Source organism: Leptopilina heterotoma, unplaced genomic scaffold (genome assembly GCF_015476425.1).
Source record: "Leptopilina heterotoma isolate Lh14 unplaced genomic scaffold, ASM1547642v1 Lhet_208, whole genome shotgun sequence".
In the NCBI taxonomy this organism is placed as follows: domain Eukaryota; kingdom Metazoa; phylum Arthropoda; class Insecta; order Hymenoptera; family Figitidae; genus Leptopilina; species Leptopilina heterotoma.
The window spans coordinates 13423-34173 of record NW_025110923.1 but is presented as its reverse complement, the minus strand read 5'-3'; the positions used below and the strand labels follow the sequence as shown (position 1 = coordinate 34173).

Genomic DNA, 20751 nt, shown 5'->3' with positions numbered 1-20751 from the left:
AAAAATTCCTTTAAGACGATTAAAGTATAAAATTGGTGACAAAGTTCGAGTAAGCAAATATAAAAACGTTTTCGAGAAAGGATATACACCCAATTGGACAACAGAAATATTCACCGTGGATCAAGTTGTATCAACTCAACCAGTGACTTACAAGCTCAAGGATTACCAGAACCAACCCATCAGCGGAGGATTTTATGAAGAGGAACTTCTTAAAGTAAAATATTCAGATATTTATCTTGTGGAAAAAATTCTCAAGACACGTGGAAACAAAGTTCTTGTCAAATGGCTTGGCTTTGATAATTCTCACAATACGTGGGAAGATAAAGCAAATGTATAATCTATTATTCGCAAATCGTCCCCAGTATCTTAACGCAAATGTCAATCAACCAGCAAATCAATCAAAGATTAATGTTAGCGTAGAACCTCTCTATAAATGAAAACTGCTTCCAACAACAGACCTTTATACTGCCAGTGCCAAATTTAATTAACATTAAATCAAAAATGAATCATTAATGAATCAACAATGAATCAATAATGAATCAACAATGAATCAATAATGAATCAATAATGAATTAATAATGAATTAATAATGAATCAATAATGAATCAATAATGAATCAACAATGAATCAATAATGAATCAATAATGAATCAACAATGAATCAACAATGAATCAATAATTAATCAACAATGAATCAACAATGAATCAACAATGAATCAACAATGAATCAACAATGAATCAATAATGAATCAACAATGAATCAATAATGAATCAATAATGAATCAACAATGAATCAATAATGAATCAATAATGAATCAATAATGAATCAATAATAAATCAACAATGAATCAACAATGAATCAACAATGAATCAACAATGAATCAATAATGAATCAATAATGAATCAACAATGAATCAACAATGAATCAATAATGAATCAATATTATATCAGTCGGCACTGGTTTAACATTGAACCCTGTCGGTAAAACAGAGCACCCTTTTAACCCACTTAAAACTATAAAAATAAAAATTTAAATATCCCGCCATAGGGGTTTGAATTCGCTGGTGGCGCCATCTACTGGTTTATCCTTGAACCCTGTCGGTAAAACAGAGCACCCCTTTTAGCCCACTTAAAACTATGAAAATAAAATTTCCCGCCAAACGGATTTGAATTTGCTGGTGGCGCCATCTATTGGTTTAACCTTGAACCTTGTCGGTAAAACAAAATGGTGGATAGCAACGCCTGCGAAATTTAAAAATTAAAGTGGCGCCATCTATTGGTTTAATCTTAAACCCTGTCGGTAAAGCAGAGCACCCCTTTTAACACACTTAAAACTATAAAAATAAAAATTTAAATATCCCGCCAAGCGGATTTAAATTTGCAGGTGGCGCCATCTATCTATGGCATCCGGAACTGCACCCTGTCGGTAAAACAGAGCACCCCTTCTAACCCACTTGAAAGTTTAAAAATAAATTTTTAAATTACCCGCCAAGGGTGTTTGGAATTCGCTAGTGACGCCATCTATCGGTGGCAGCCGGAACTAACTCGGTCGGTAAGGTAGAACACACCCACCTACCACTGATAAAGTAGAAATCTGCATTACCGACTGAGGGTACTTAGTCGAGATCAGAACCTGGCCCAGAACCCCCCTAGCTATACTACTTAAAATTGATTTGGACGAAATTGTGTGTGGGTTCTTTTTTGGAATTGTGTCTTGAACCTTAGGGATTGTTTTTATTGATCGGGATAAGGGCTGAAAGACATTTTATTTATAAGTTTAATGCGTAGTCAGAAGTTGAGGTTATGGCGTCACATGTAGACAACTTAAATGAAACCCGAGAGGAGACGCCAGCATCGAATGACCGCGAAAGTCAAACGATCTCACCACCTTCGGCATCACAAAATAAACAAAACATCAAACAAAATAAAGAACCGACGATCATGGACGAAACACCAAAATTGAAAAAAAAGAAGAAAAAAAGAGGTAGACCGAGTAACGCGGAAAAATTTAACAAAATAGAAAAAACAAGGGAGGGAAACTTAGATAAATTTTTGATAAACAGGAAGAAGGAAGAATGCAACGGATCCGATTATACAAATGGAAAAAATGAAGAGTACACTTCTGACGAAAACTACTCTCCATTATTAACCCCTTTACAGTGTTTGACATCTATAGAGGCAAAAATAATTCGTGCCCCAGTGTGTATGACCGCTATAGCGGCATCGAAAAAAAATATATATAAAAGTTAACGCATATTGCTAAAAATGTCTACTCGGGGGTTTTCGAGGTCACTGAATTTTTGAATTTTTTAATTTTGATCAAATATTCGGATTCAGCGACTCCGAAAACATAAAATATAATAATACCAAGTAATTAAAAAAAAGTTTTTTTGCACATTTGTGGCACGAAAAGCTTATTTTGACCACACTGCTAAAGGGTTAACATCGACATCAACATCAACCACAGAAAAAGACTTCAACCAAATACAAGCCAACTGGTGGGAAAAACAGGTTAAACCGGAAATTAATCGAATTGAAGAAAAAATAGAAACAATAAAAAATACTTTCTTGGAAGAAAGAGAGAAAGAATTCAGGGAAGAAGCTGCTGTCACAGCGTTAGCAAGAGCTAGAAATAGAAAAGTGAAATGGCTCGAAGAAATTGCAGACTTAAGAGAAAAAGTTAAAGATTTACAATCACAGTTAAAAGATTCTGAAGATAAAAGGCACAAAAATACTTATAAAAAAAATAACTTTAGAGATTGCACCAAACAATGAGACTATCGATACCAATGAAAGTGACTTCTACGAAAATCAAAACAGGGAAACATTGACAGAACCCGAATCCCTAAATATCATACAAATATCCGATAAGATGTCAAAAGCAGAATGGGAATGGGAAGAAAAAGAACGACTCGACAGAAAAAATAATATAATGGTTTGGGGATTAAGAACAACTGGACGGCAAATTACCGACGAAGTATGCAGTGTCATCTTGAAATTAACGAGCGTCACACAAAAAAAATATAGTAAATTTGACTACTTTTTTACTATTTCCTGTAGTTCCTATAGGCGCCCGTAACATTATTTAGTAAAATGAACTATGACAGAATAGTTAGTCTAACTGTAAAATGTAGTAATAAATACCATTTTTACAGTAAATTTAACTACTAAAACAGTTATCTTAACTATTTGCTGTTAGTCATACTAACTGCTTCATTTAGTTGCAGTAACTAAATTTTCAAAGTTCCTATAGGCGCCCGTAACAAATTGTAGTTGTAACAACTGTAAAAAATAGTTAAATTAACTATTTAAAGTAGTAAAATGAAATTATTTATTTGTTTTTTATTATTATTGAGGTCCATTTTTTTATATTTTCTCTTACCTATTTTTGTTCATATATAATTTATATATTAAATTCTTATACACCTAACAGAGAAAAATCCCCAAACGCCGGGGATTAAACGCACGACCCTAACATTCGCAAACCGATAACCTAACCACCTAACCACGCTCGCACGCTACAATGACTGGCATTGTACTTGAGGACATTCTTCTTAGATTCAGTCATAATAACTACTCCGTTTAGTTGCAGTAACTAATTTTTTAAGCTCAAGGACTTAGTTGAAATGTAGCCAGCATATGATTTTAAATGACTCAACGATAGTGCAGTAGTTAAAAGTACTGTTGAAAATACTTATTATCAGAATTTCTGTAGTAAAATTATCCACTTTTTACTAGTTATAAAAAAATTAAACTTACTATTTTCATATAGTAAAAATAACATAAAAATTGTTACTTTTATGACTTTTGTAGTTATAAAAATAAATGTTTCTTACCACCATAGAGATAAATTATTAAAAGCTAGTAAGAATTGGTTCTTTTCACTACATTAAACACAAAAATAACAAATTCCAGCGGTTGTTTTTACTCTTTGGAACAGTAAATTTTAATTTATTTTGCAAATAGCAAGAAATGGATATTTCTACTACAGAAATTCCGAAAATAACTATTTTTAACAGTACTTTTAACTACTGCACTATTGTTGAGTTATTCACAATCATAACGTGTAGTAGTAATTTTAACTACATAAAACCTACTATTCCATTTTAGTTCCACTAACTATGGAAGTTTAGTTGAAATGCTGCTGAATATGGTAGTTTTAACTATATTTTTTTAACTGCACATATGTGGATGTTTTTACCACTCACGTTTTTTCTCTGTAGAAAAAAATAATCTTTTCAACTGCATAAATAGTAAAAATAACTATTTTCAACAATTGATTTTACTATATGAAAACAGTAAATTTCTTTCTTTCTCTGCAACTAGTAAGAAATAGTTGTTTTAACTACATAAATCATAAAATGAACAACTTTCAGAGGTTGTATTTACTATATAAAAACAGTAAGTCTCATTTTGTTTGCAACTAATACAAAATAGTTATTTTTGCTACCACAATAGTAAAATTAACTATTTTTTACAATAGTTTTTACTACTACACTATAGTTGAGCCATTTACAAGCATCTGTTAGTTATTTCAACTACGTAAAGTAGTTATTTTAACTACATAAAACCAACTACTTCATTTTGGTTCCACTAACTGAGGAAGTGTAGTTAAAATGCTGCTGAATATGGTAGATTTAACTACTTTTTTTCTAACTACACAAATGTGGTTGTTTTTACCATTCGCATTTTTTTCTGTGATGGAACTAAGGATCGTTAAGTGGAAACCAATTGAAGGAGGACTACTTCTCAAATTAGAATCTCTCAATAACAAAAAATGGATGATGACAAGAAAAAGTTTACTCAAAAGGACAAAAATTGTAGTGAAAGACGATCTAACCAAGAGAAAAAAGGAAATACAAGAATGGATAGAGCAGATTTCGAGTGAAGCTAAACGACAAGGGAAACAATCGCGGGTAGGCTACATGAAATGGCAAATTGACAACGAATGGTTCTACTGGGACGAACAAGAAGGAAGATCCAAGAAGATGGACCAGCAGTGTTTTCGTGACTAAAAATAAAGACTTTAAGGGGGTAATGTGGAACATAGCAGGGTATAAAAAGGTAAGAGCAGTATGGGATTTTTTAAAAAATTATGACATAATATTGTTGCAATATACGTGGTTAGAAAAATCATATGAAGACAGCTTCATTAACTCACTAGATAACGAATTCATATGGAAAGCAAAATCAGCTATAAGAACTAACAAAAAGGGAAGGGCAAAAGGGGGTCAATTACTAGGAGTTAGAAAAAACTTAGGTGGTAAAATAACTATCAGTGAATGGGAATATGGGCTAATTTTAGAGGGCGACTGCTGTAAAGTAGAAAACAAGAACTTTGACATTATTACAGTATACAATAACGTGGGTGTATCTAATGTAACCGATCCACTATCTGTTCTACTAGAAAAAAAACTAAATGAAAATAAAGGTCTGATAATCATGGGGGATTGGAACGCTAGAACTGAATGCGAAACAGGTAGTGTAGAATGCGAATTTTATGATGAAGGAAAAAATTACTCTAGGGACAGACAATCAGAAGATCAAGTACTAAATACAGAAGGCAAAAAACTAATTAGTATGTGTACAGAATATGGTTTAAGAATTTTAAATGGAAGCATCGAAGGAGATAGAGAAGGGAAACTAACACATGTAGGAGAAGTGGGAAGTTCGGTTCTAGATTTTATATCATTGTCAAAGAAGATGATAAGGAAAATCCAATAAAATTCCTAAAAACAGTAGTAAGGATCGAATCGGACCATTTACCGGTCACTTTCGGAATTAATCTTAATCAAACGGGAGAAAGTAATAAAAAGAAATCAAAAAAGAGTAAAAAAAAGATATTCTTAAGAGAAAAATTAACATGGGACGAAAACAAAGCTGACGACTATCAAAATAAACTTGAAGAATTATGCGAATCAAAAAAGGAATATATAAATTCAGATGACAGATGGGGTAGACTGTTAGAATGTATTAAAATAGCTGCAAACGAGACAGGGATGATTAAAAAATTATGGGAGGGAAACCAAGAGCCATTTAAAAATAAAATTAGCGAAGAAAGTAAAAATCAGAGAAAAATTATTTGGAAGAGTTTAAAAAAATACCTTAAATCAAAAAATGAATTAGATAAAGAACAACTTAGACTAGAAAAAAATAAACTAAAAAAACTATACGCTAAAAAAAAAGGGAAAATAAAGAAGAGAAATGGAGGGCAATTGAAAATAGTAAGAATATGAGCGATTTCTGGAAGGGAATAAACGGGTTCAGAAAAAAGAAAAAGAATAAGTCTAATAAAATAGGAAAAGAAAAGTGGAAAAACCATTTTCAAAAACTACTAGAAGTTAACTCGAATACAAATAATGATAACGGGGAATCAGATTACTCAGCGCAAGATTCAAATAACATAACAGGGGAAGAAAGTCATGAAGATAACGCAGAACTGAATAGGGAAATAGAAATGGAAGAATAGTCATTAAATGCCTAAGAAACATGAAAAAAGAGAAAGCCCCAGGCGAAGATGGATTAGAAGTTGAATTTTTACAGAATCTGCCTGGCAAATGGTTCATTGAACTACACGAGATAATTAACGAGCTATGGGTAACTGGAAATATTATTTCAAATTGGAGAACAGCTAGAATTTTCCCAATTTTTAAAGAGGGGGACGAAAATGATACTTAAAACTATAGAGGTATCTCCTTGTTAGACGTAGGGTACAAATTATTAGCAAGGATATTAGACAATAGATTATCAATTTGGCTAGGAAAAACTTAAAACTAAAAGAAAGTCAAGCGGGATTTAGAAGGAGACGAGCGTCAAGAGATCATATTTTTGTGTTAAATTCACTAATAAATAATAGAATTAAAAGGAAAGGAGGCAAACTTTATGTCGCTTTTATCGATTTACGAAAAGCCTACCATACAGTTGATAGAAAGATTTTATTCCAAAAATTAGCTCGAATAGGGGTTACAGGGCGAATGCTTACAATGATTAAAACCATTTACAAGGAAACATGGAATGAAGTTATCACAGGGGAGGGAGTTACGGATAAGTTCAATACCGACAGGGGAGTCAGACAGGGATGCCCTTTAAGCTCAACACTTTTTAATATTTTTTTAGATGACGTAGATGATGATTTGATTAAAAGAAATATAGGAGGCTCAGTTTCAGGTAACAAGAAAATACATATTCTCAAATTTGTTGATGATATTGCTCTAATATCTGATTACCCAGGGGGACTCACGGACATGTTAAAATCATTAGGTAAATATACTAAGAAAAACAAACTAGAAATCAATATAGACAAATCAAAGATAATGATTTTTAGAAAAGGGGGAAAGAAAAAAAAGGGGGAATCTTGGAGTATATTTGGGAAAAAATTACAAATAGTTAATAAATACAAGTATCTAGGATTCTGGTTTTCCACCAAACCAACATTTAGTAAACATATTGACGCTATGGTAGGGAAGACACAAAAAGCAATTAATTCTGCTTGGGGGGTCATGAAAAGAGCAAATATAAATAATCTTAAAAGAAGAATTTACCTCCTAGACACCTTAGCTAAATCGGGTATATTATATGGCGTAGAAAGATGGGGTTGGGAAAAAGCAGATAAACTTGAAAAATCTCAGGGAAGATATGTTAAAATGATTATGGGACTAGACAGAAACACACCCAATTATATCTGGCGAATGGAATCAGGACGAAGAAGTCTAGAAATTGAAACCTTGAAAAGGGCAAATGACTATTTAATAAAAATATTAGAAATGGGTGAAGAAAGATTACCAAAAATATGCTTACTTGAAGAATTAAGGGGAATCAAAAATAAAAATCCTTCCGGTTGGGGCGAAAAATTAATTAAAACGTTAAAAGAGATGGGAGATGGAGTAACTCTAAATATGATTTGGGAAAGAACAGATCTAGATCTCATATGAAAACGATTAAAAACAAATGAACAAATAAAACAAGACCAAGAAATACAACTCGATTGGAGCAAAATTGATAAATCTAAATATTGCAATAAATATAAAGAAATAAAATTTAAAACAGAAAGGAAAGAATATTAAGACTTAGGAACTATGAAAGGAAATGAAAAAGAACAATGGGCCAGATTAAGGTGTGGTAACGTAGGAAAAGCAGGAAATAAAGGGTACAAAGACGTCCTATGAAGAATATGCAAGGGGGAAGAGGAAAACTTAGTTCACATTTTAACATGCGATCAAATAAAAAAACTAATCGACGGAGAGGGAATAAGAGAATTAGAAAACTGGATAAATGGGAATTCGAAATCACAAATAGAGAGAAAATTATACAATGAACTTAAGCGGGATCCGAGCTTGCCACTTTGCCGCTATTTTAGAGCCTTCGAAAACAAAATGAGGGAAATAGATCTAAAATCTAGGACTGTAACTATCTCCTAAATTTGTATAACTTTTTGCGAACCTCTTTTCTTGTGATTTTAATTTAATTTCTGTAATATAATTTTAATCATCTGCGGGAACAAATGTAAAAACCTTTTAGGTATACATGAAACAAATAAATAAATAAAATATATCAATAAAAAAATTTATTAGAAATATTTTCCTGACTATTCAATTATTTGTAGAGTGAATCAGAATATTCATATACGATTAATTATGCAAGAAAAAATTAATTTTTAATAATGTACAACCACATGACTGATTTTATTAAGGGGTCTTGTAAATTTTTGGGCATTAAAATCGGAAGTTTTTAAAAAATTTTTTGCTCATAAGTTTGAAAATATAATTGATCAAAAGTTTTTACATATCATTGTGTATGTTAAGAAGTCTCAAAAAAAGAATTTCATATTTGAAAAAACATAAGTATCTTCCTTCTACAGAGGGCGCTTTGGCCACTGGTAAAAATTATTGGTTGTCATTGTAGCTCATAGCAGAATCGTCTAAAATCAAAAAATCAAATTTTATTTCAAAATGGACGACTTAATACAGGACCTAAACCTCTGATTTACTACTAATGTTCAAAATTACACTTTTTGTGTATCATTTATGTTTAGAAAAATTGTGTTTTTTCAGATGTTTAGATTCAAAAGCTTGCCATTTTTTTAATTTTTGATATTTTTAAGTATTTCGAGGTTTAGGTCCTGTATTAAGTCATCTATTTTAAAATTATGTTTGATTTTTTTATTTTAGATGATTCTGCTATGAGCTACAGTGACAACCGTAATTGAAAGTAATTTTTACCAGTAGACAAAGCGCCCTCTGTAGAAGGAAGGTATATATATTTTTTCCAATCTGAAATCCTTTTTTTAAAACTTCTTAACATACACAATGACATGTAAAAACTTTCGATCAATTATATTTTAAAACTTATGAGCAAAAAATTTTTTAAAATCATCCGATTTTAGTGCTAAAAAAGTTACAAGACCCCTTAATATAGAGGTTAAATAATAATAATTTTTTTTTAGATTAAAATTATATTATAATTAGTAAATAATAATAAACAGTAAAAAAAATCTTTTACATATTTTAAAAAAGACTTTACAAATTTTTACAAATTAACTAAAAATTTTTCAATTTTGAAATATTAATACAAGGTAAAAAAGGGAAACTTGATTCATGGACAAAATTTAATTGATTTAAGCGAGTTAAGCTTGAAAGGTAGAAGTAGTTGAGTTTCGAGAAGATTGCTTCACGTTTAATGTAAAGGCTATTAATTTGTCTAGCCAAGGAAAATACATTCCTGTCGTTTCAGTTTGGTGAATCCCTTCGAAAAGGGTTTTTGGTGAAACTCACAGAGGGGTGATTCGCTGTGGAAGGGCCGTAAACTAGATAAATTACGAGCTTTCCGTTTACGCCCATCTTTTGCACGATCACCAGTCAGTTTAATTTCTATTTCATGTCTACCTGACCCACTGTATATGTGTGAGTGTATGTGTGTGTTAAATGCGAAATTGGTGAACTACTCTGTCTATCTCTCTCTTTTTCTCTCTCTCGATAGTATCAATTTCCATTTTACAAAAGTCCTTCAGAATCAAGATCTTTTTTAATGGATACATATAATAAAATTATATGGGAAAATAAAATTCCCTCTTCCAAAGCCAATTAAGTCTGAATGTAAACGAGTAAATACCCTATAGAAACACCTTTTAAAATAAGAAGTAAAAAAACAAGTTTTTCAAAATAAGACCATTACTCTCTCGGGAAAATTCCCTTTTTCTCGTTTAATTAAGAATTAACTACAACAATTAACTGAGATATTTAGTAAATACAATTTTCTTACAATTTAATTTAAATTAGTTTAATTTCCTTTTCTTTTAGTCATTAAAACAAATTTTCTTGAATTTAAAAATAGAGAACTTTTGGAAGTACGCTTGAAAATATATTTAGGACTTTATAGTTTCTTTTTCCCTCCTCTCTTGATGTCCGGTTTTGCAAGATATGCGACCTCTAGAATTCAGATGGTTTAAGTGTAGATCTTGAACAGTAAAATTTTTCATGGATAGTGGAGGGATGGTATGTCTCAAGGCAAGAGGAGTGAGTGAGAGAGAAAGGAAAGGAAAGGAATGTGCGACGTAACGTCTTCCGCTTCAATTTTGTTTTGCAGAGAGGAAGCTGGTAAACGTAAAGTGTATACACACACCCCGATAGAAAGAGAAAGGTTTTAGCGAAAAAGTTATGCGGACAACCCGCATACGCTATCTTTTCTGCGGAACCCAATGCTTTACTGTCCGGAACAGAATAAAATTTGTAATAAAACACTTTTCAAGTGCAGCACAGACTTGCGCAGGTAAAATAAACAAACTATATATCTAAACACATGTTTTACCTTGTCTTGTAAAATATGATTCAATTTCTTTCAGATTGTTTTCATCAAACAAACGAGAGAGTTCACAGGGAAAATAAATATTTAAATTGAACGCAATCTTTACAGTTTTTTTGTTTGAAACGTGATTTACATTCGTTAGATTTTTTCTTTTTGGAAAAAAATTGGTTTAAAGGGAAATAAAATAATCCGAAGATTTATATTTAATCGTAAAGTAATTAGTATTGAAAAAATATTGTTAGTCTATTATTGAATACCACTATTTTTCTCTTCCTGATCATTTACATACTCAATTTGTATACAGAGACTAAACATATTTATTTATTTTTTGTATACTGTAAACATTTTTCCTCGAGTTTTTAAATGTCTACTTCTGTTTCTTCTCTACTTCTTTTAATTACTTTATATTCTCCTCTTTTTCTATCTAAGACATTTACTTCTTTAACTTTCTATTTTACAATTTTCCACCTTTTCCTATTTTCTTTTATAGTTTTTCTACTTCCATAAAAAATTTTTACCTTTTTCTTCTTTTTTCTTTGCCTCCTTTAATTATTTTAACTTTTTTTACCTTCTTGTTTACCTCCTTCAACTATAGCTTTTAAATTTCTAATTCTCTTTTCCCATTTAAATCATATAATTTTTACCAAACCCATTCCTACCTTTTCTTTCTTTTCACTACCACACTAAATATCTAGAGGAACATAGTCAAGGTTGAACCTTAGTTATGATAGAACCCCCGCTATTTCTTAAATTTCTACTTAATTTAATTTTCTATTTCTATATGCATAAAAATAAGAGGAATCCTCTTAAAACAAAAATGGTTTATTGAGAGTTGTTCTAATAACTATTTTCAACTTGATAATCATTTACTTTTTAGAAAAGACAGAGCGAGATGTAGAGGTGGAGGTGTCTGCTTCTACGTTTAAAGGGGTCTTGAATGCTCTGTAGTGTCTATGAGCAAGGAGGGATCATATCCAGCTGCGGAGTTTTTATTTTTAAGGGTCCAATCACCACATGATAATATATGCTGATTGGTGTAGTTTATAAACCACCAAATGCTTCTTTTGGTATCGATTTGGAAGATCAAATTTTTTCCTTAACACAGAACTTTAATAATATTATTGTCACAAGTACCTTTAATTGTGACTTAAATGGTTCCTCCGGTATTACTAATTATCTCAAATATGAGGCATTATTCCTGAACTGCCCCAAAAATAAAAAAAAGTTCATGGATTTCCTTTATACTTTGGAAATATGTTACCCTAGTAGGTACAAGTTACTACACCAATTTACAGGTCCAACCCCCTACCCCTATCAAAAGGGTGGGGGGTTGTAATTTCAGCTTAAACTCGAACATGCGTTTTTTAAAAATTTGTAGTTTCTACTTAAATTATTCGATTAAAAAAAGTAAGTAGTGTTTTAGAAAGTTTTTTTGTGTACTTTTAAAATATTTTATTTATTTAATAAAAAAAAATTTTTTTTGGAAAAATTTTTAAAAATAAATAGTTTTTTGCAATTTTGTGCAAGTTTGGCAGTTTTTATTTTCTTTTTAATAATCTCAAATGAAAGCTTGGGCATTTAAATGTAAACTGTTTTAAGCGAATAATGGTTTACTTCATTAAAAATATAAATATTTCTTAACTTACAATGTTTATTAAAATTAATTGAATAATTTAATGTATTCCCATTTCATTAAGGAGTTCTTTTTTATGATAGTAAATATAAAAAAAAAATTTTGTTTGATGGAAAAAGCTACTCATTTATTTAAAAATAAAAAATTTGTTTGTAACAAATGTAATTGTTTAAGCTAACAAATATTTTAAGTTTTTGAAAGAATGTACATATGATATAAATATTTAAAGTTTAAAGAATGACGAAAATGTTTACAAATACAAAAGAAAGTTGATTATTGTTTATATAATTGTTAATATTAATGATAATTTTTAACTGTAAAATAATTTTTTACTAAATTAGACATAAATTTAAACTTGTCTGCAAAAAAACCAATTTTTTTTATGAAGATGGTCCGAGGTAATCTATTTGTTAATTAACATTGTTTGCAACAATTTAAATAAATTGTATTATGCTTTATTAATTGTCCGGTGGTCATACTAGACTAATTTAAATTGATTTCGATCATGTGCAATGGAAAAATAAAGAAATAAACATGATTTTTTCTAAAAATATTGTAATTTGTCAAATTTTTAAGAAAACAAGAAAAAAATAAACAATTAAAAATTTAAAAATCGACTTTAATGGATCTCTTAGTAATTTTAAATCAAGAACATCAACATCCGATAAAATTTGTAGTTTCTAGACAATTTTCAATAGTAAGTTGAAAAAAAATCCCACTGTTCATCGCGCTGGAGTGCGCGACCGGACGGACAAATTCTACTTATTACACTATATCTTTGGCAAATCGTTTCGGCCCATTTTCAGACTTATATCTTCTTTAAGGGGAAATCCCAAGCTTTTATTTGAGATTATTAAAAAGAAAATAAAAACTGCCAAACTTGCAAAAAAACTATTTATTTTTAAAAAATTTTCAAAAAAAAAATTTTTTTTTATTAAATAAATAAAATATTTTAAAAGAACACAAAAAAACCTTTCTAAAACACTACTTACTTTTTTTAATCGAATAATTTAAGTAGAAACTACAAATTTTTAAAAAACGCATGTTCGAGTTTAAGCTGAAATTACAACCCCCCACCCTTTTGATAGGGGTGGGGGGTTGGACCTATAAATTGGTGTAGTAACTTGTACCTACTAGGGTAACATATTTCCAAAGTATAAAGGAAATCCATGAACTTTTTTTTATTTTTGGGGCAGTTCAGGAATAATGCCTCATATTTGAGATAATTAGTAATACCGGAGGAACCATTTAAGTCACAATTAAAGGTACTTGTGACAATAATATTATTAAAGTTCTGTGTTAAGGAAAAAATTTGATCTTCCAAATCGATACCTAAAGAAGCATTTGGTGGTTTATAAACTACACCAATCAGCATATATTATCATGTGGTGATTGGACCCTTAAAAATAAAAACTCCGCAGCTGGATATGATCCCTCCTTGCTCATAGACACTACAGAGCATTCCAAGAACTTTTTTTTATTTTTGGGGCAGTTCAGGAATAATGCCTCATATATGACTTACTCAGCAAAGTTGACTGCAGTCCCTCACCGCTCAACCCATCACTTATTAAACTCCAGTACCAGAATTGATGCAATGTTTGTAAAAACGTCCTTGCATGAAAACAACGTGGAAATGTTTTTAAAATTATTTTTTCTGGAGAAGTTCCGAATTATAAAAATAGAAAATTTTAATTTCAAATGCATTTTTTTTAAAACAATGTTTTTTTATTGGCTTAAAATATACTATGACATTCCTAGATTGATAATCAAAAACGTCTTTGCGTGAAAACAACTTGGAAGTGTTCTAAAATTTAATTTTTCTGAATCAATTCCGGAATGTCAAAATAGAACAATTTAACTTCAAACGCGTCTTACTCGAAACCATGTTTTGCAAATCGGCGAGCAGTAGAACTCGAAAAGTTTTTGTCCGATTGGCCTGAAAATTTAACTGTAGCTTCTTAGTTAGATTATCTAGTGAAGTACACACGATTTTTAAAATTGATGAACAGGATTTTTTATAAATAATTAAAGTCGATTTTTTTGGGTGAAAAATGCGTCTTTTTTGCAAGTCTCACAATTTTTCCAAAAATTTTGTAAAAAAAAATTGAAAATAAAATTTTTTCTTACTCTTTAAAAGTTGCTTAATCAAATGGTATATTAGTTGCCAACAATAACTTAAAACTGTACTTATAACATTTTTTTGAAAAACACTTTTTTAAGCCTCTAAACAGGTATAACCCCTTAAAAACGTACATAGATCTTTGTATGTTTTGTTTTCTTTTTATTAAATTATGAATTTTCATGCATTAAAATATAAAAATGATGATTAAAATTTTTAATTTAACAGATAGCTGGATTTGCAAAATACGCTGAGAAATACACACACCGTTCTTAGTGCAAGGCAGGATTTTTTTGTGTAGGCTCAAATTGCTTGAAAGAAAAACACAATTTTGTTATTTGTTTATAGCACAATTTGTAAATTTTGTCTATTCCACTAAGTGGTACTGTAGTCCCCATAGTAAATTTTTTCCCGTGTACGTTATCGCAATGTTTTTATGCTTATGCCGGTTTGTGCCGGTAAAAAGTTTAAACACCCATGTGGCATCATGCGACGCAGTACATCGATTACGCGCGGAAAATCGCGGTTTGAAATCTCGCTTCTCTCTGATGAGAGAATCGATCGAGATCGTCATCGTGATTGATGACACGTTTCGTGTGTGGTCCGATGACACCCGAATATATAATTCGGTTAATTACCGATGGTTGCGGTACCTTATGGGCTATCGCTGAGCACGATAAATTGGAAGACGGAGGAACCACCAGAACGGCATATTTACAAAAAATAAGAAAAACGATTTTTATCGTTACAAGATAAAGGTGTAAAAGAAAAAGTAGGAAAAGATGTGAAAAAGATTAAGCAAATAAAGAGGAAAGAGAAAAAGAGGTAAAAAATTCGTAGAGGAAGGACAATTAATTAGTATTAAGGAAGTACAATGGTATAAAATAGAAAAGATATAATAAATATTAAAGAACTATTTTGATTTTTCTAATAATTCTATTTCCTATTCAATACGTAATTTCCTTCTTAACAAAGTGTTAAGTAACACAGACAGAAAATATAATCAATGGCAGTAAATAATATCAACAAGAGTCTGCTAGATTCAAGAGATGGTTACATTTCAAAGAGAAGTGTTAGATCACGAAGTGGATATCGATAATTTGTGTGATATTTGAAAAGTGAGGTCCTTGGCATTAAGGAGATCTTATACTACCCATGGGCTCTATAATCTTTGCGCACGGACTTTCCTTCTCCTCATCGTGACTATTCAGAACGTTGATTGCACCGCCAATCTAAAGTTATCATTTGACTTCTCAAATAATTCGAGAATTCATGTTCGAGCTTAACTTGACAGTAAAGGGGATCATCACACCGTGAGAAAAGTCGTTATTTCTCCTTATGATTTTTCTCCTCTTCTCTCTCTCTCTCTCTCTCTCTCCAGCCCTCAAGAAGCCGCAACGATTCACTATCTTTTATGGGATATCACTTACACAGTAAACTTGTCGTTGGCATAAACTCACATTATCTGGGAGCGTCGCGTCGGTAGCGATGCGAATGTCGATTGTCTGAAATTATGTATCACACTTGTGCACTGCATGGTATCTTCAAGAGTTAAAGTTATACAGAGTGTTTATCCGGCAGGCTGACTATCGCCATTAGTGTAAAAGAGGAAGAACGACACGATCTTCCTAGGAAAACATCCTATATTCCAACCTACCGATTTCAACGAACTGATAGCGTTATTTTATTAAATAATCTCGCTTCTTCTTCTTCTTCTACTATGCCTCCCTCATCATTTAGAAAAAGATATAAATATAATTTTTTTACCATAAAAATTATATCATTGCAATTAATAAGATATTTCTGGGAAGAACAGTTGGAAATATCGAACTTCCGGAAATATTTAATTTATGTTTAGGGAAGTTAGAATTTTAAATGTTTTTGATGTATGTTACTTCCTCGTTAACAAATAGAAAAAGGTGGGAGGAGGAGTTAGTGTAAATAGTAAAGCTTTCATATTTCATGTAACAAAAGACAAGAGGGGGGCTAATCAGCTCCCGTTTATTTATATCCTCTTTGTATTTGTCAAGCGCATGGCTTTTATCCAAAGAATAATCTCCGTTTGCATTATGGAATCTTTATACATTTTGCTGGCAAATTTATGCGTAGACATTGCTCTCTTCCGCTCTTCTCTCTTTCTCTCTTTGCGTCGAAAATTTTTCCATCGCACGTATAACGTTATAAGCGAAGAAGAGCAACGCGGTTGTGAGAGTTGTTGAGGACGGATCGCAAACTTGTGAGTCGCTATGAATGGACAAGTAACTGCAACTGAGTAACTATTCCTAGTCAGATAAGACTCGTTTAATGCGAATATATATATATATAAAATTTTTTTTTCGAAACTCAGGTATGGTCATGAATGCCGCTTTGAAGTGCTCGTATCTCCATTTCAACTTAAAACTCCACTCTACGTTTATTATGCTTACTTTTATCGTTCTCTTGTATCTATTCACTAATATGCTACAAACATGTATCGATCAACAAATTCAAGTCTCTTTTAGAAACATTTGTCTACTCCAGTTGACTTCTGGGACATTTTTTCCCCTTTTCTTTGGTTGCTATTAACAAGCTTGAAAATTATTATAACTGAGTATAGGTGATTAAAATTAAAATGGCATTTATGGTTCCTACAAATGTTGATTTTTTGATGTTAGAATTTAGATATATCGTTACTCCTTTTTGTTTGTCCAAAATATATGATGCAAAAAATTAATTGTCGTCAAGCAGATGAGAGCAAATTTCAGTTTTCGTCAACGACAGGCAGAAATTATAAGAAATTTTTTGCTTCGGCTTATTTTATCTTCAAATAAATTCTCCCTACTTTAAAAAGAGGAAATATTTGTATAACCAGAATTAATGTTTAAGCAAGATTTACAAAATATTTGTATTGAGTTTTGCTATAAATATTCTTTTAAAGAAGAAGTTTTGAAAGATAAATTCTCGAACTTTATGATAGTAAAAAGCTTTTTTTAAAAAAATAACGTAATTCTATAGAAAATTTGATTTGAAGATTAAACTTCTAAATATCTCAAAACACGTTATATCCGATTTTGAAAAAATTGATGTCGAAAATCATTTTCATAGCAATAAAAATAGAATATTTGTTTTATTTTGACATCAATTTTTTCAAAAGCGGATATAACGTGTTTTGAGATGTTTAGAAGTTTAACCTTCAAATCAAATTTTTTATAAAATTACGTTATTTTTTTAAAATTTTTATTACTATCATAAAGTTCGAGAATTTATCTTTCAAAACTGCTAGTAACAAAATACAATTGGTTTATTTAAATAGGAGAAATATTTATTTAAAAATTGCCTTAAATTGGCAATTGTTTACAAGGGGGGTCGTTTTAAAATAGAATGCCTCATTTATAAATTGCAAGCTTACAATTGAAAACAATTCAACAAAAACTTTAAAAATTTTAATACGATTGAAAACTATTAAAATTTTTCATAAAAATTTTAATTTAATTAGCGACGATTAAAAACAATAAGCAAACTTTTAACTGTGAATACTTACAATTCGTGATCAATCAATTCCTTCTATAAGGGTTCGAGTGTATAATATTTTTTGTTACATTGAGACCTTTCTCTAATCCCCTTAAATCGTAAACGTTATTGAAAATAAGTAAAAATTTTAAAATGCAATATTTTCGAAATACTTATAACTCAAACATTAGATACTCAGACAAAAATAAAAAATACGTAATCTTTGTCTTCCGAAAGGAATACAAAAATAAATATATCTTGTGACAACCCTAATCGCGAGATTTTAATTTGAAAATTAAAAATTGAGTTTGAAAAATATATATAAGTACGGGTTCGACTCGCAACGGAAAGCACAATATACACTCACAAACAGCTGATGGGAACTCTTTGGGTGCGACTACACTAGTACACTAGTACACTTCTTCTTCTTCGTCGTTGATTCCTAGTTCGTAGGCTTGGGACAATGTTTTCCACAGTTCAGCGTTGTTGTCATCTGAGTCGAACGGTGAGAGAACTTTTTTTGGATCTCGGGTCTCGTTCTCGATGGCAATCTCTGAAAGTGGTAGCGTTGGAGACGGCTCTCGCATTGCAGAATCTCTCAGTGTGGTTGGTTCTCGCAGTGGTCTCTGCGTATTTATTACTGTTCGCAGAGCCATTTCTGCGCGGGACAACGACTTGGATGGAATGTCTTTGGGCTTTGGTAAGGAAATTTGTTTTGGGATTGCACCATTGGCTTGTGCGGGAGGCGGCTTGGGAGTGACTTGCAGGTTGCTGACTTGGTTGTCGAATTCGAGCAATTGCTGGTCTCTGTTTGCGATTCTTTGCTCCATTTCTCTTCTACGACATTCGCCGCAGTTGACATCGGGCAGGTTTTTGGGTCGCTTGCATCCTTTGCATCTTTGATGTTCAGGGACATCGAACTTTTCCTCCGCGACATGTGGCCATGGGCATTCGTCGGTGCAGAAGTCTGGACTGTAGCATTTTTGGCAGAAGCGTTTATTGTACGCTTTTCGGCAAACTTTGAAGCTGTGACCTTGTTCACCACAATTAAGACTTTTTTTTGGGGTTCTTGGTCGAATTCTTATCTCGCGAAGCTCTGACTGCATCTTGAAGACTTCAGAAATTTTGTGTCTGAAAAGATCGCGGGTGCGATGATTCAATTTTTCTGTGTAGTTGTAGTCATCTAATAGCGAGTAGTAGTCTGCTTCGTAAGAATCGGCTTTCTGCTTCAATTTCGTGGCTTCGGATTTGAAGTGAACAATTTCCTCTTCATTTTTCAAAAGCTGTTGAGCAGTTTTTTCTCTATGAAGGAGTTTACACCGTAAGCCTTAAATATAAGCCTCCGCGAGCATAAACGGATATGCCTCCATGAGGATATACTTGCGTCTGCGCAAAGTGTTTGCCTGCAGCTGTGTTGTGAAAGAGTTTGCCTTGACCACGTGTTCGCGCAGGCGCAAATTTATGCTCCTGGAGGTATATCCGTTTATGCGCGCGGAGGCTTATATTTAAGGCTTACGGTGTAAACTCCTTCTATGTTTCGCAAGTTGATTTGCGAGGTTTTGCTTCTCTTGGACCAAATCTGACAACATTTTATAATGCACAGCCATGTCGGTGATACCACTGGTAGACGGTGTTGTTTCGGCTGCAGCAAGTTTTTTGCGAAGTATGCTGATAGTTTGGTTAGCTTCTATCAGCTGTTCAGAAAACTCTTGTCGCGAATTCACGATGTATTTAAGGTTTACTTTATTTAACATCATGAAACCGGATAATTGCTGGTCGAACTCCAGTTGGCTTCCATTATCAGAGATCGCAGAAATTCGAGTTATTGGAATCTCGGGGAGGCTGGACAAGCTGTTGGCGTTGTTGTTGTCGGTTGAATCCATGTTGAATCTAAAAAGAAATTTTACAAATTGTTTTGCGATCGAAGACCTTTTTTGCGAGTTTTAAATCATTCACATGATATTTTCCAATTTTTTTACCATGCATGTCGCCGATAATTACCACCATGAGGGATAATTTTTCCGTTATAATGGCTGGGCCTTTATATCGAGGCGCTAATTTAGAACTATAACCTTCAATGGCTTTTGACAATTTATTATTTGGATAGAATACTAAATTTCCAAGTTCGAAAGTTATATCATTTTTGCGGTTTTTATTATAATTTTTTCTTTGCTTTTCACAAGCTTTGATCATTAATTTTTGAACTTTTGCACGAAGGTTATGTATGCGTTTTAATCGTTCTGTCCAGTCATTGACTGTATCGTCAGTTGTCAGTTTGGTGTTAATTTCGAGTTTCTGTTCTCCTGTACGTCTTGGTTCGCGAGCGAAACGTTCGACAGGGTTGGACTGTGGGTGATAGACCGGTGTCGTGCGTTGGTCAGAACCAATTTCGTTTAAGAATTTCGTAATATTGCGATTAACGAATACAGTTCCGTTGTCTGTGACAAAAGTTCTGGGTGTTCCCCATTTGTTAATTAAAGTGTTTAATGACTTAACAATTTTTGGACTGTCGGCTTTTGATAGGGCGAAACATTCAATATACCGTGTGTAAATGTCCTCGCAAACTAAAGTGAAAGATTTTCCTGATTTAGATCGCGGAAGTGGTCCTACAATATTTAAAGAAACAACATCCCATGGTTCATTGAACTTACGCGGATACATAAGTCCTTGAGGGGGTTTGTTTTTAGGTTTGGATTTTAAACAAATTTCAC

General features: G+C 32.0%; 2 protein-coding genes across 2 annotated transcripts in view; both read right to left on the bottom strand.

The window, feature by feature from the left end:
* The window catches only part of LOC122501304 (autophagy-related protein 16-1-like), a 109519-nt gene extending 93431 nt beyond the window's left edge, over positions 1–16088 (bottom strand). Inside the window, exons 1-2 of the mRNA XM_043610648.1 lie at positions 16012–16088; positions 13955–14043 (exon numbers count right to left, since the gene is read on the bottom strand). Of these exons, the coding sequence (XP_043466583.1) occupies positions 13955–14043; positions 16012–16088 (166 nt within the window). The remainder of the gene's footprint in view (positions 1–13954; positions 14044–16011) is intronic.
* Positions 16089–19155: 3067 nt separating this feature from the next.
* On the bottom strand, positions 19156–19951 carry LOC122501310. The gene is made up of 2 exons (XM_043610656.1): positions 19557–19951; positions 19156–19342 (listed from the first exon to the last, which is right to left on the bottom strand). The coding sequence occupies exons 1-2, from the start codon at positions 19921–19923 to the stop codon at positions 19317–19319; spliced, it is 393 nt and encodes a 130-aa protein (XP_043466591.1). The 5' UTR covers positions 19924–19951; the 3' UTR covers positions 19156–19316.
* Between the last annotated feature and the right edge of the window lie 800 nt (positions 19952–20751).